This window comes from Antrostomus carolinensis, unplaced genomic scaffold, assembly GCF_000700745.2.
Source record: "Antrostomus carolinensis isolate BGI_N321 unplaced genomic scaffold, ASM70074v2 scaffold148, whole genome shotgun sequence".
Lineage (NCBI taxonomy): Eukaryota > Metazoa > Chordata > Aves > Caprimulgiformes > Caprimulgidae > Antrostomus > Antrostomus carolinensis.
The window spans coordinates 46,168-61,113 of record NW_010332051.1 but is presented as its reverse complement, the minus strand read 5'-3'; the positions used below and the strand labels follow the sequence as shown (position 1 = coordinate 61,113).

General features: G+C 40.2%; 1 protein-coding gene across 1 annotated transcript in view; it reads left to right on the top strand.

The window, feature by feature from the left end:
* Nucleotides 1–14,946, top strand: part of COL4A6 (collagen type IV alpha 6 chain) — a 91,277-nt gene that overhangs the window by 44,011 nt on the left and 32,320 nt on the right. The window contains exons 4-12 of the mRNA XM_010173339.2: nt 1,022–1,156; nt 3,252–3,296; nt 9,068–9,184; nt 10,008–10,076; nt 11,554–11,589; nt 12,022–12,084; nt 12,726–12,761; nt 12,901–12,942; nt 13,833–13,925. Of these exons, the coding sequence (XP_010171641.2) occupies nt 1,022–1,156; nt 3,252–3,296; nt 9,068–9,184; nt 10,008–10,076; nt 11,554–11,589; nt 12,022–12,084; nt 12,726–12,761; nt 12,901–12,942; nt 13,833–13,925 (636 nt within the window). The remainder of the gene's footprint in view (nt 1–1,021; nt 1,157–3,251; nt 3,297–9,067; nt 9,185–10,007; nt 10,077–11,553; nt 11,590–12,021; nt 12,085–12,725; nt 12,762–12,900; nt 12,943–13,832; nt 13,926–14,946) is intronic.

Genomic DNA, 14,946 nt, shown 5'->3' with positions numbered 1-14,946 from the left:
CACACTTGTGTAGAGCAAAAAACTGAAAGCAGGAGGATTTTTATTTTTTAGCTTCCTCCTTATTCTATACCTTTTAATGTAAGGCTTGATTCTTTGCATGGATAACTTCATATAATCCATTGCCTGCTTTGCCAGTAGAGACCATAGCCCTAAATCGCCATTTTTTACTGGTACTTTGGGACCTTAGACTCTATTGATTTCTTCCAGATCCTCTCTGAAGGATCTGAACCAAGTGAAAAGTACACAAATGTTAATACGGAAGTGTTAAGCTGTGTTCAGCTGCCGAGAGGCAGCTTCTGAGGCTAATAAAAAATCAGAGCACCTACAGCAAAATTTTATAAACATTGGCTTGTTTCAGAAACAAGTACCAGACTACTCTGCATATCCATATAGTGCCAGAACAGTACAAGTTCATCAGTCATATATGAATCTCGGCAGTTGTAGAAAAGGCTGCCATCTTCGGGCAATGCTCAGCCATTGCACCTTTCTTTTTGGGCTCAGGAAATCAAAATCCACACCCTGACTATAAGGTAACCAGGAGAGCACAGGGGAATCAATCCCAGTCTTGAGCCAACGTTTGTACTAGTCTCTAATACTCTACATTGTGCTTTCTGACTGCACGTGACCCATGCACTTCTTGCATCTTCTGTTATCTTTTTGTTATGCTTGATCTAAAGCATAAACAAGATCTTGTTGCGCTTTGCTGCTTGGAAATAGAGGTGCAAGCTCAAGAAGAAGCAGCCAGTGGGAGCTCAAAACACTGTTGTTTTTTCCTGTCCCTTCCTACAGCAATATGGATAATAAGAAATCTTTCAGGAAAAGGGGGAGATTTCTTACTATTACTCATGACTTACCTGAAATAACCTCTAAAACATCTTTATCCATGAATGTACAGGGAAAACTTTAGCATGTCCTAACTACCTTGACAGGTACCAAATTGTATTAAAGATTGAGTTGGATAGAGTAATTTCAAAGGAGTTTGTGAACGTGGTGAATTGACTTATTTTTTGTTGTATATTAGGGTCGACCAGGACCAATTGGGCTTCAAGGACCAATAGGTGCACCTGGATTTACTGGCCCAGAAGGTTTGCCAGGAGCAAAAGGTGAGAGAGGAGCAGTGGGCCCCCCTGGACCAACTGGACAGAAAGGTGACAAGGTAGGCTCAACAGTGACTTTTTTTTTTTTTTCCCCCTGCAATAGATCTGTTACTTTGTATATATTTTTGAATCAATAAAGATAATCTTGGACTATCTGCCCAGGGGTAAGAATACAATAGCATTTCATTAGTATCTTTAGAGAATCCTCTGCTTTTATTTTTGAATAAGAGTACAGTTCCTAAAGCTGCTGAGCATTGTAGCCAGCCTGGTAGATAAACCATTGCCAAAGGAGTATTGCTGTTTTGAGTCATTTTTCACTTCACATGCCCAAGGATAGATAGGTCTTATTCACATAACATTCAGAGAGACCCAGAGCTGGTTCCTGTGTAGAAGATCCTGAGCTGATGTCTAGAAAAGCAAAAGGAATGGATACTAAATTAAACCCACAGTTCAGTTTTGCAGGTGCAAAGCTATTTATAACACAAAGAACGTAATAAACTATAACATATTAAATGGAATAAGCCATAAGGTGTGGGTGTCAATGAATGCAGTGTGCAAGAATGGGCAGAACAGCAAATGTAAAAGTTTTAATGCCCTGAGGATCTGTTCTGCTTCTCTTCTTAGGAAGGAAATATCAAAAGGGGATTTTGGAGCTAGGCAGAAGAACGAATGGAAGTAAGAACAAATACTTCCAGTAATATAGAGTGGATACATGTGGATAGTTCACCTGGAAAGTTTACATTGTGCACCAGGCATGCGTTTGCTTCATGCGTTTTGGGTTGCATGCACAGAATTCATTGAGTCCCATCGCAGAAGCCAGCGTGGTGTACGTGCTCCCACTACAGAGCCGGACAGAAATTGTTTAGTGGATTAGAAAATGGGGAAGTCTGGTACAAGGACTGGGATTAAATTCCTACTCTGATGCCTATGCAGTTGGACAAAAGGAGTGTTTCAAGGACAACAGCTTGAAAGCTTAAAAGGCAGAGCGAGTCCTGCATGCTTGCCTCGTTTCTAAAATCTGAAGAAGGCTGGGACATCAGGACGAGGGCTTGCATTCTGGGACTATCCCAGAGCGTCTTACCAGTCTACTTGATTCAAGATGCTCAGGTCATGTGTGCAAATAAGAAAAAGAACAGATAGTTTAGGTACCAGGACCTGCAGAGCAGAGTTGGTCTTCCATGTTTCCCTGGCTACTGATAGGTGAGCTAGCTAGATGAAAACTACTTCAATTGTACTTTCATTCATTAGTCAACACATTGGAGTCATCTTTTCTCATAAAACAAAGAAAAAAGTAAACTGAAAATTATGACAGTGAAAATCTTTGCTTCAGTGTTGCTTTCATCTGAAAGCCAATTAAGGATTCAAAACAAAGACCAACTGCTGATATGAGTGATAGCATTTTCATCATTCTAGCAGGTAACACTGAAATCATTAAACCCAGATTCTGGAAGACACAGAAACCCAGGGTAGGACCTGGCCTTTAACAATTGGAACCAATTTCCTTGCACTGAAAAGAATCCCCTATTTACTCCAGAACTGCTGTTTCTAGCCATTGAAATGGGTACATATGCAATACCAACATGCAGCATGAAGCAATATACGTTACCTTTCCTAAACAACAGCAGTTTAATCTGAACATTCTGCTTACAAAATCTATTTTGCTACTATCCAGAGCAGAGCAGTAGAACCAACAAAGTGGTAATTACTTGCAACTCAGCCAGGAGTGGTCTGAAGTTAATACCGTGGTCTGCATATCTTTGGGTGGTGCTATCCAATTATAGACAGAAAAACCCATAAGTCCTGTTGTAACTTTTGGAAGGTCAAGTGTGACACTGAGAGTTAAGCTTATACCGGATTGTTTATTTTCCTGGCATCTTGTTTTCCGCAGATGTGCAGTAGGAGATTATATTTTTACTTTAAAATGCCTGATTAAAACATTCCTCAAACACTCATTTGGCATCCAGTCAAGGTCAGATGCTTAGTTCCTATCTTCACTGACCTCTGCGGTCAGAGAGAATCTGTATGAGAGTTTGCTCCTTTTGGTTTTAAAAGCTAAAGTCCAAGACTGAAAATGTTGGAGTGAAAAGTATCTCACAGGTAACTGAAATATATAGATTGATGAAATGAAATATAATGTGTACTCTTTTTCTTCAGGGCCCAATGGGAGTTCCAGGATTTCAGGGCATCAACGGAATCCCAGTAAGTTTGCATATGTAAATATAAATCACCAGAATGTTGGTCGCAACCAAGAGTACATAAGCACAATGAGACTGTCCTAGCACATGTGGAGAGTATCTTGCAGTCCCTCGGGAGGGAAATAGCAGTGTGTGTTAGTCTACCTAGTGGTCCCATGCCGTTTTGTAAGAGGTTTGGATCCTGTTATAGGCTGATAGGGAGTTGATACATATCAGGAAGTGAGCGTGAGTTACATGGGGACCCACTGCATCATTGGTAAGCTTTATTTTCAGCACCACATTCTCTCAGTACCATGTCTAGAAAACACTGTATCATAAAGTCATAGACTTAGGGAATTGTAAGGGACATCAGACAGTCAAACAGGTATGATCAGTTGTGCTTCAGGCTATTTTCAGTATGTGTTTCCCAACCAATTCTTAAAGCCTTGTAATGATGGAGACTCTGTTCTCTGTTAGAAAAGCTTTGCTAATGCCGAACTTCAGTCTTTCTGCAGTTTAAACCTCTTAGTTCTCATCTTACTCATCGTGGACACAAAGAACAGATGGTTCCCTTTGTAGTAACCTTCTCGTGTGTGATAACTGTTATCATGTATCCCTCAATTTTCTTTTCCTATGATGTGAATTGGAACAGTGATTAGAGCTCAGGCCCTCCAGAGAAACCTTGCTTCTCCACTAGGTGCTAGTTCTAGTTTAGATGTGAGCCTTTCAGAAACCTGAGACAGGAAAGAGATAATTGCTGCATTTTCCAGGTGATAGGAGTAGGTAACCTCTTTCCCTGACGATCAGGAATTTTTTTGTTTGTTTCTTTCATTCTTTAACATTCTAGTGACAGTTGTTTCCTTTACCATACAAAAAATTATGTGCCTAGAGTATTTTGACCAACTGTCTTTTGCTTTGGTTTTCCCCAGTCATTTTTGCAAACATGTCTTACAAACACTTTACCTCAGGGGAGTTTTAGCTGGGCCAGCTTTAGAAGTTGCCCCAAACTTCCTTGCTCTCTTTACAGTGTTTAGCTCATCCTGCTTTCTCCTTCTGGTATTAGAATTCTTTTTCTTTTCTTTATGACACCTTTCCATCTTCTGTATCCTTCTGCATTCAGACTATACTCATGCTCTTTCTCATCTTCACTAGTTCCTCAGCTGGCCGAGATCTCCAACAGTTGAGCTGTGTTTTCTTACTTCTATCAAAAACTGAATTGTTTTGATAGATTGGCTGAAAATGCACAGTTGGCCCTGTAAATGAGCTTACTTGATTCCAGTTCCTTCCTGGCCTTTGTCCTTCTCTCCCCCTCCGCTCATCCTTGCCTGTTTTCTCTCCTGCTGTACTCCCTTGTTGCTATTTTTTTCTTTTCCCACCAGCCAACTCTCTAGCTCCAAAGAGAACAAGCTGTTCCCATAATACTTAATTTAATTGAACACACTGTGGGAACATGCTGTTCTCAGGGTATTTTTTCAGATGAGGCTCTGGAGCAAGGGGATTCCCAACAATGAGGGGAGGCAGAGATAGAGCAACAGCTATTGCCAGGTAGTTGGCAGCAACAGGCATTCCAAGGAGAGAGTAGGGGAGGCAGATGAAAGGATTCAAAGCCTCCAGCATATGCAGATCTATTCTGTCTACTTTACAATGTTCTGCAGGTGGGCGAATGGGAGAGAGGCAGTTTTTGCTGCTGATGAACTGCAAAAGCCTCACCACTGCGGCTCTTCTGTGTCACAACTGTAGGACAGAAAAAGGGGGAAGGGAAACTAATTAATATTGTTTACATTCTAGTCATTGACATAAATACTTCCATTCTAGGGTGAAAATAGCAACCAACACTGCTTGAGAAAATGCTTATACTTTTGCCAGTTGCATTTCAGGATAGGGAGCAGCTTCAGTTTGTTGTGAAATGTGTATGAACATATGCACGTTGTATGCATTTGTGAAATGCAGAGCAAAGGAGAGAGACCATATGTGTGCTGAGACACGTAAGAGAGAAATTAAAATATATTGCTATCTCTGTGCAAGAATGAACATCTAAATATGAAGAGATATTCTTTGTAGCATGCAGGTGTGTTAGCGTGGGCAGGTATATTTTAGTCATGGCCAAAGTACTGCAAGGCTGTGCTTCAGAGGGGAATCCCACTATTGACCTTAAGGGAAGCGGTGTTCCACAGAGTTCCCTTGGGGAATGCTGGTGGCAAGTAAACCATGTTGTTGCAGCTGGCCTGACTAATCCCTTTAACCTAATAAGTACAGCAGCTACATGTGTTTATTGCCAGCCTCTCTGTGTCACACTGTAGAAGAAACCCTCAAATCCTTAGCTCTAGTTGGGGAGTTTATTTTTTCCCATGGGACAAGATTCAAGGACACCTCTGGCAAAGACTGGAACTGGAGCTGGGAGATGTGTATAGCTTTTCTTGAACTGTCCAAGGATTTCTAGAAGGAAATATTTCTATGGGAAGTGAGCCCTTGTCTGTACCATGAAAGCTAGAGCTACGTGGAGAGGCAAAGTTCTCTATTTTGTGACCCTCCTAAAGGAAACACAAGCATTTGGCAATGGCTGTAAAAAGGCCACTTTGCCGTAGCAATCCATGAAACTACTTATTCAATTAGTTTTGTGTTCACCCTTAATTGCATTTGTTTCCCTGTTTTTAAATATTTGTTGAGCTCTCCTGTTGAGATCGCCTTTGTGCTGTTTGATTTAGAAAAGAGGCCCCTTGGGATCACGGTGTTAGTGTACGAGCATGACTCAGATAAAGCCAGGGCCTAGATGAACAGTTTAAGTTTCCTTATCTGCCTCACGGAGAATGTCTCCTTTTGTGAGAACAGAGAGCACAAGTGATCTCTCCAGCCTCTTTTAACTCAGGTCTGTAAGCTAGTCACCCTGCCATGTATAAGTTAAGCCTGTGAAAGTCTTTTGCCTTAGTCAGTTGAGGTGCTTCTGCTGAATTGGCACATCTGCCAAAACAGGAATTAAAGGACGTGAGAGCAGTGAAACTATTAACAACTGTTTTTCAGGGCAAACAGCACTTTAAATGAGTATTTTAAATCCCTGGGGAAAAGGTTCATTTAAGCCAGAACTTGACAACTCTCAAGGAATTCAGTTGTGGGTGCTCATTATCTCCTCAGGTAAGGCTCTTGAAACAAAGCATTGTGAACTCTTGATAGCAGATCAACTAGAAAGTAGGAAATCCTGTGGATTTTTTTTTCTAAAGCAAAAGGAATAGCATGTGTATGTCTGTGTGATGCTTTCACTCGGAACCGCAGACATGGATGCCATGGGATTAAGTGACAGGGCCACGGATTTATTTAACACACATTAAGAAATCACTGTGATCAGCATACTTGATGTTGTCTCTTTGTGAGCCCTTCTGACACGTTAAGAGGATACCAAAATCCTTCGGGCCGCTTACAGACGGTGTTGGACCAAGACTTAGGAGATCTCACCCAAAGCATTTCCCAGGACGTGAGGCCACCGGTCAGCTGCCACAGGCTGGCTCTTGGCCAGCACTAAAGGCTCAGCAGCTTGGCTCCCCATTGTCTAGCTCTGAGGGGCAGATGTTGGCTGTTCAGCTTCACTAAACCCTGCAGCTGGTCACCTTATGTTGTAACCAGATACATGTGCACTTGTCCCACATAGCTTCTGGTTTTATTGATGCTGTAAACAAAGTGAAAGACCTGATAGATATTGACCACTCTGGCCTCCCTCTGCAGTCACAGGCTGCCCTGTCAGAGACTTGTTCCTCTTGGCTATGACATCCTATACGGAAGGAGGAGGGTGGGCTGTCACTGGTTTGCTCCATCTTTGGGAACCAAATGAAATAAGTTCTAAAAAACAAACACAAGTGGCAATAAATTGGTGCTTCAGCCTTCTCCTGTCACTTTACCAGGGTCTGACAAGTCTCTGCTTGCACACCACATGTGGGTGTTTTGACAAACAGACTTTAATCATCAGGGCAACTTGTACTATATATGCAGCGGTGCCTGGTGATAATGCTTTGGGATGACTTCATTCTGTGTCCTGAAGCTTTGTTTAATTTCAAATTTATACTTGTCTGGGTGAGCTGCCTTGATCCTGTAGTGGAGACACACTTTACATTGATTCAGTTTGCACCTTATTGACTTCCAGAGAGCAGATCTGGACTCTCTCCTCTTCTTAGTATTTTGTTGGCACAAATCACAATGCAGTTGCCAAATGAGCTGGACCAAGGAACTCATCTGGCTGAAAATTAACACCATTAAGAAACAGAACAGTTATTTCTTTGCTGTGTTGGTTTCCTGCTCCAATTCACCTATTCTGCCTGTGCTTACGCCAGCACAGGGAAGAGGTAGATGTAAGTAAGCAGGAGTGTGTGATGGCCTCCTGGCAGCAGCTGAGATCAGCAATCAGCTTGCGTATTTATGTAATTATGGCCTAAGTTGCTCTGTGTCCTTGGGAAAGTCAGTCTGCTACTGTATGGCCCCAGCTTCTCATCCATAAAATTAAGCTTATAGCATTCCCACATTTTTGCAAGGCATTTTAAGATCCATAGATAAAAGGCTTTACATTACTGCAAAGTTCTCACTGAGTTTGGTCAGAGCATATGCTATTGGCTTGGACTGGGAAGACCTTTAGCAACACAAATGTGTTTTGTTTTAAGTGTCAGGCATGAAGGATTGTTAATGTTCTGCTTTATCTCCATTTTATCCATGTTTATTTTTTTACTTTCCTAGTGTGAGTCATAACTTGTTTAATGCCATATCTTAAGGACGAGTCTTTGGGATCAAACAAAAGTACTTTTGGGATGATTCAAGATCAGAGTGTACAGAGGGAAGGGAGAGAACTGTCAGTTACTGATACTATCTCCATAAGTTTCATTTTTCTTCCTGCTACAAAGCACTGTCTATGAGAGCCACAGACTCATTCCTATGAAAAGGAGGATAGAATAAGGAGCTACTTGGTACCTGGGTGGTGTGACTGATAGTTCTGCCTTTCTGTGTTTTGCCTACGCACACCCACATGACACTGAAGAAAAAGTAACTGATGTCTCAAACTTTGATCTCTTGCACCAGCAGCATGCTGAGTAAACTCCAGTCAATTTAATAGAGCTATACCAGGGTGAAAAAGGTGTGAAATCAGAAGTAGATACAATTGTATTCTACTCTGCCTGATTAATAATGGACCATTACAAATACTTTCTTTTAAATGCTGTTAGTTTAATTAGGTCTTCCAGTTGCTTTGCATAAGGATTTAAATTCACTATTAACAAGAAAAGCTGTTTTGCTTGAGTGGCCTGATGCTAGAGCTGTAACATCTGTTGAACTATTAAAGGAAAGAATCCACACTGGAGAGGAAGAGAAGTCACTGGATCTTTAAGCAGATTGGAATTATAAATGCTCAGTATTGTTGAGTCTGCCTCTGCCCTTGTTTCTCCATGAGTAACTTCCATTCCTGGTGTCAGGTGCACCCTTGCGTGCTGTTTTACACTGTTACATGCTGTGTATGTCAGACTGCTGTGGGATGAGTATTGTCCTTTTGAGACCTACTCATGCATGAGTTATGTACTTCAGAAAATTATCCCTTGGAGAAAAAGATGATTAAATGAGTGCAGCCAATGTTCTAGGATTTAAGCTTTGGGGAGGATAAACAATGCTGGCTGAAGCTAGTTCTGTTGCAGTCTGCCATACACTGAACTTGAGTGGGAGTTGTATGTTTCTTTTGTGTTGCCATTTGGAATATATCAGTTTTCTGGGGACAGTATTACTAATAAAATAATGTATCCTGTCAGTCATTCTCTCTTTTTTTGCTTTACACAGGGTCACCCTGGGCAGCCTGGACCTAGAGGTCTGCCTGGCCTCGATGGTTGCAATGGTACCACTGGGAGCCCTGGCGTTTCTGGATCAGATGGGTTTCCTGGCCTACCTGGGCTGCCTGTACGTCCCAACTCGAATTTGGTGTTTTGTAGTCACTAAGCCAGCATTTGCTTTTCATGCTGTTGTTGGAAAAGTAACTCCCAAGTACTTTGGAAGAACCCTAATAACCCTAAGTTTATTAGCATTGTTAGAGCTCAGTATCATTTTCTTCTTGAAATTCCACTCTGAGGGTAAAATGAAGATCCTGTGAATTCAGTATGCTCCCATGCCAAGTTATACCATTGTCACTGGTGCAATGTTCAAGCTAACTCAGAGGAAATGGTTGGCTTTCTGGGCTGTGAGTACACATTGCCAGCTCATACTCAGTTTTTCATCCACCAATACCCCCAAGTCCTTCTCCACAGGGCTGCTTTCAATCCACTCATCACCCAGCCCGAGTTCATGTTTGGGATTGCCCCAGCCCAGGTGTGAGACCTTGCACTTGGCCTTGTTGAACTTCATGAGGTTCACAGAGGCCCACCTCTCTAGTCTGTCAAGGTCCCTCTGGATGACACTGATATGTATATGAACAGGAGGGTTATACCATGTCAAGTAGATTCAGACAGGATCTTAAAAGTTCTTGAAGGCCTAAAATAAAAGGGAAATCTAATCCAAACAGGAAAATCCCAAAGAAAATGTTTTCAGAACCTTGTTTTTCTAAAGCTGCAGGAAGTCTTAAGTTCTCATAATACCACAGCTTCTTTGACAAAGCTGCAGTGGTACTTTTGCAGTCTGCTGGAGCCAGGAGTTTTTCTTGTTCATTATGCTGAATATAAATTCTTTCAAAAATAAATAAGTATTTTTCCCAGAAATTTATTTTTTACTTATTTTTTTTCTTAATCAGGGTCGTCCTGGCCCAAAAGGTGTTAAAGGAGAACCTGTTTTTGCTCAAGGCAGTCTTAAAGGAATGAAGGTAAGACTTGTCATCACATAGGAGAAAGTGCAGTAGAAGAAACACTTTGATGTCCTACAAGTTGCAGGGCTGATGCTGCAGGTTAGATTGCTCATGATGTTACACATGGGTATCCTGGATATGTCTGAAAACAGAGCTGTGAAAAAGGCCTTCCAATAACTTCATTGATGACAACACAGAATACTCTCAGAACTTGGAATTGCTTGGTCTTTGCAGAGATCTTGTTCATCCCATACTGGGATGCTGGGGCATTGCTCATCCTTTTACTGTTCAGTGTAGTTGCTGGTCCTTCACTTGTCTCTGGAGAGCTGGCACTGTTTGTCTGGAGTGTCAAACCACAGATGTCAGGAATTTCTTGTAAGCTTGTCCTGGTTTATATGAGGTAGCATATGTGTTTCTAGATGCAGATGTAGCAAAGGAGAGGCCCTTCACCTACACTCAGAACTTTCCTGTAGTTGACTTCTTTGCATGTGCCAGGTCTGTTGAAATAACAGCTCAGGAAACTTGCAAGTGCTTATTAAAATTTCTACTGTGGGATCCCAGCTGCATCCCGGTGTTTTTTGTACTGAGAGGTACTAGTAAGTAATCAGTCATATTCTGGGTTTAAATACATTAATGTAATATCCCACTCATAGTATTCCATCCTTTGCTGCTGTGAAGTCAGAATTTTACTCTCTATTTAATGAAGACCTTGCCCTGAAATGTCTGTATCATGTCTGTGATTTTATTTCCTGTACAGAAAATAAAAACTGTGGATAGACAATTCAGTTTATTGTTCAGAACAGTGAATAGGTTCTTGAATATGGTCCTGTAAAAGACTTGGTTCTTTGATGCCTTGAAACAAACACTCACCAACTTATCATGGTTTTGACTTTTGCCAGAAGTACTAGATTTGGAATATATCTACAAAGGATTCAGTACTTCTTGTGGAACTGAATGTAGCAATATTTAGCAGCCCCATGCTTCATTAAATATTGAAAATACTAAGAAATCTATTCTGTCATGTAAGGCTCCTCACTCTGACTTAGTTGGTCAAGATTAAAAACTTTTCTAAAATTCTACACACATTATATACACTCATAAGTTGGTAAAAGTTAAATAGATCTTTATATATTTACTTCAGTATTTATGGGAAATACAGATAATTTGATATAAAAATTCTATTCCTTTACATATTTTATAGTGGTTTTGTAATGGAAGTTTTTTCCAATATTTTTGCAGTTAATTTTTTTTTTTTTCATGCCACTTGAGTTTCTCTTGTTGCCCATAAATAAAATGGTTGTAATTTCTCCAGAGGTTTGGAATCTCTCCATTACTCAATTTAAATATGGAAGCACAGGTATCAATATTTTCCCATTTAAACTTGATCTAGTATTAACTAATAGCAAATATTTCTATTTATACAGAAATTAATGTTCCTTATACTCTTTTTGCAATAACACAGTGTAATTTTTACTAATGCATTTATAATTTTTAGGGAGAAAATGGTCTTCCTGGATTGGATGGAATTTCTGTAAGTTATTCAATTTGGGGAATAATGCTTTTAAAGAATGCTTTTAAAGTAGGTATTCTTCTATTGGTTCTCAAGGACACTTTTCAAATTAGTGGGCCATGTATTTACACAAGTGATACCAGTAGCATGAGCAATTACAGCTTTGTAATGGTATGAGTGGATCCACATTGAAGTAGAGAAAGTCAGATTTTTGCTTTTATCTGTTCAGTTTTTTCCTTTTTCAAATCGAGTTCCCTTCCTTCTACCATTGAATAATTTAACTTTGATTTTCAAAATACATCTAATGATATCAAATTAATTGTTATAGTATTTAAATTGGCGTACTTAATTAGGAGGTATTACTTAATGTTTCCTGACACTCACTGTGTCTTTGATTGTGGTTTGATGAGGTAAGTGCTGCACATTCTGTGTTGTCCTGTATTCTTCTTATAGGGCCCAAAAGGTTTTCCAGGTCCAGTAGGTTCTGCAGGCCCTATAGGATTACCAGGTTTGCAGGTAAGAGATCTCACCTGTTGCACTTGTTGATAGAACAGTTGGAAAAGTTGGCAGTTTTCCTTCCTTGTCTGTATTCGTGTTGTGACAATGAGCAAATGTGTGTATGCATCTAAGAGGACTGAGAACAGCTGACTTCAAGCATAGAATAATTGAACTTAAACAGTTTAATCACAAGAGGGAAGGTTCCTCTCTGGAACGGTGTTCAGAACAGCAATCATGAATGAGGGCTCCAGTGAAGCCCTGGAGTGCTGTCTACAAATACTACATCACACTATTCTGAACACTTCCTCATCTCGGGACTAGAAGGAAGATACTGACCTCTGCATGTTTGGAGCCTTTGTCATCATGAAATATGCTAAACAGTTGCTTTTTCAAGATAACTAGAAGAAAATTTCCACTGGGCAGAGGTAAAAACGAACTACATGTTTGTTGTCTTTAAATTGAAGTTTGCTCTTAATTAACCACAGTACCAAAGAGCTATGCTGTCTATTATAGATGTGAAGACTTGAAGATCGTGTGTATCGGTTACTTTTGCTTTGTGAGCAAGAGATGAAGGTTTACTGCAGATTCCAGCATTGCTCCAATTGTGTGCATCCTAATTAAGTCAAAAGAAATAAAATTTTGATCTTGTTCACATTTAGGGTCCAATGGGTCCCCCTGGGCCACCAGGTCCAAAAGTAAGTACCTACATTTCCTGTCTTCTTTCTACACCTGATTGTTGACTTTTTAAACAGTACTGTGGGCCTAGATGATAGTGATGCTGCTGTTGATATCATTTTATGATTCATTCATCATTGGGTTTTGGGTTTTTTTTAGGGTAACATGGGATTAGGCTTTCAAGGAGAGAAAGGAGAAAAGGTAGGTGAAACTTATTCTGTTATGGAAAATGCATGAAATAATACATGAAATAGTACTCTAGTGTTCCATCATAGCTTGATCCTCTAGAAAGTAACTAGATTCTAGCATTTTCTGCTTTTCCTGTTTCTTTTCTTCTCGTGGACTGATTGACAGTCCAAATACTAGAGTCTTGCTGGTTCCTTATACAAAGGAAAATAAAATAAAAGGGTGGGAGCTTTTTCTGAATGAAGAGGGGGAAGGGGAAATCTCAATTCAGTGCAGTGTTTTCATGGCTATCGAAACATGAGGTCCTTAGACATCTTTTGAATCTCTGTCTCTCAGTTTCTTTGGACCCTCACCTCTTGTACTGAATTATTCTACTGACTTCATTCTTTTTGGCTTTCATAATATTCTTTGGGTCAACTGATGTGTAATTTATAGTCTCACTATCCTAAATGGATGTCCTGCAGTCTGTGTGAGAAATTACACTGGTATAATGGGGCTTCTCAAAGTTCTGAGTTTGGGACTTGATTCTGCTGCTGTTAAAATCAGTTCTCACCATTCTCCATTTCTAATTGTTTCTTGTCTTATTTTCTTTCATAATTCTCCCTAAAGCTTTTCTGGAATGTTATCCTGTTGATTCAAAAACTGAACCTTTTGTTTTTGGGTTTTTTTTCTTGCAATGTTTTATATCCACAGCTCTTCTGAAATGGATTTAATGCATTTTGTTCATCTTCATTTTTGGTCTGATCTTTTGACTTACATGACCAATCTCCTGAGCCATCATGCAGGCACACAGTTGTTATTTACATGGGATAAAATTAAAGTGGCTTTTTTCTGATTCGTAAGCCACTTTCATAGGAAATCAAACATGTTCTGCCTATGTTAACAGCTTCCTCTTTTGCCAACAGGGTGATGTAGGGCTGCCAGGCCCTCCAGGTCCCCCACCATCCACTGGAATACTGGAATTCATGGGATTTCCAAAAGGGAAGCAAGGAGAAAAGGTCTGTAAATTCAGCTTACAAACCCTCTCCCTCCCCATGCTTCTTCATTCAAGGCTGAATGAAATTACTGGACAGTGAGGGCTGTTATATTTCCTAATCAAAATCATTTTCTCTACTAGTTTAATCTACCAGATGACTATTGAATAAAAATATTCTTAGCTCAGAGTGTTGCGGGGCACTGGAGAATGCATACCTCTCAGAAGGAGAAATCTGAAAGCTATTTAAAGGTTTTCATCATTAATCCTAAATAAATCTAACTGTAGTTTGTTTCTGGTGAACCTGTGAAATTTTGTCAACTGAATAAAAAAACTCAAATCCTTTCAAAAAATAAATTAAAAGCTCCAGCTCTTTTGCTTTGGGTGTGATGCACACTACTCTGAAATAATCGGATTCCTCTCCTTTACTGTGTTATCCTGACGTTTACTGAGACACATAGTTATCTCATCAGTGTTTTTATAAAAGCTGTATGGATCTTGAGTTAAAGATTCTCTACGTGCATGAAGTTTAGGCATACTGAATTTATCTGGGACCAGTACAGACTGTTTTGGGAGCCCAGTCTGAGCTTACCTAAGCCTCTGCATAAGTCATGAGAGATACTGTCTTACTTGGTGGAGTGTACGTTAGCGTGAGGCGAGATTCAAACGAGTGCCATTCCTTTAGGCTCCCTCTTGAATTTGTAAGCAGGGTTGTGAAGACATTATACTATTTTGTCATATGTTATTTTGCTGCTTTCTCTGAAGTACTGTGCATGTTCCAATCCCCTAGATGATTATACAAAATGCTTCTAGTTTGTCTTTTAGCAGTGGAGGACAGTAGAACAGTTCCTGAATAATGGTCTTTGAAGCCATGGGAAGTGGTCACAGATAGTCTGTTGCATGGACCGGCACTGTGCTGAGAGACACTGTATCTCACACATGATGACACAAATCAAGTATACTTGCTGGCAAACCAATTACAAGGCCTGACTTCAGGAGTCAGGAGCGTGATGGATGGATTGGGGAAAATCTTGCTTTCACGGGCG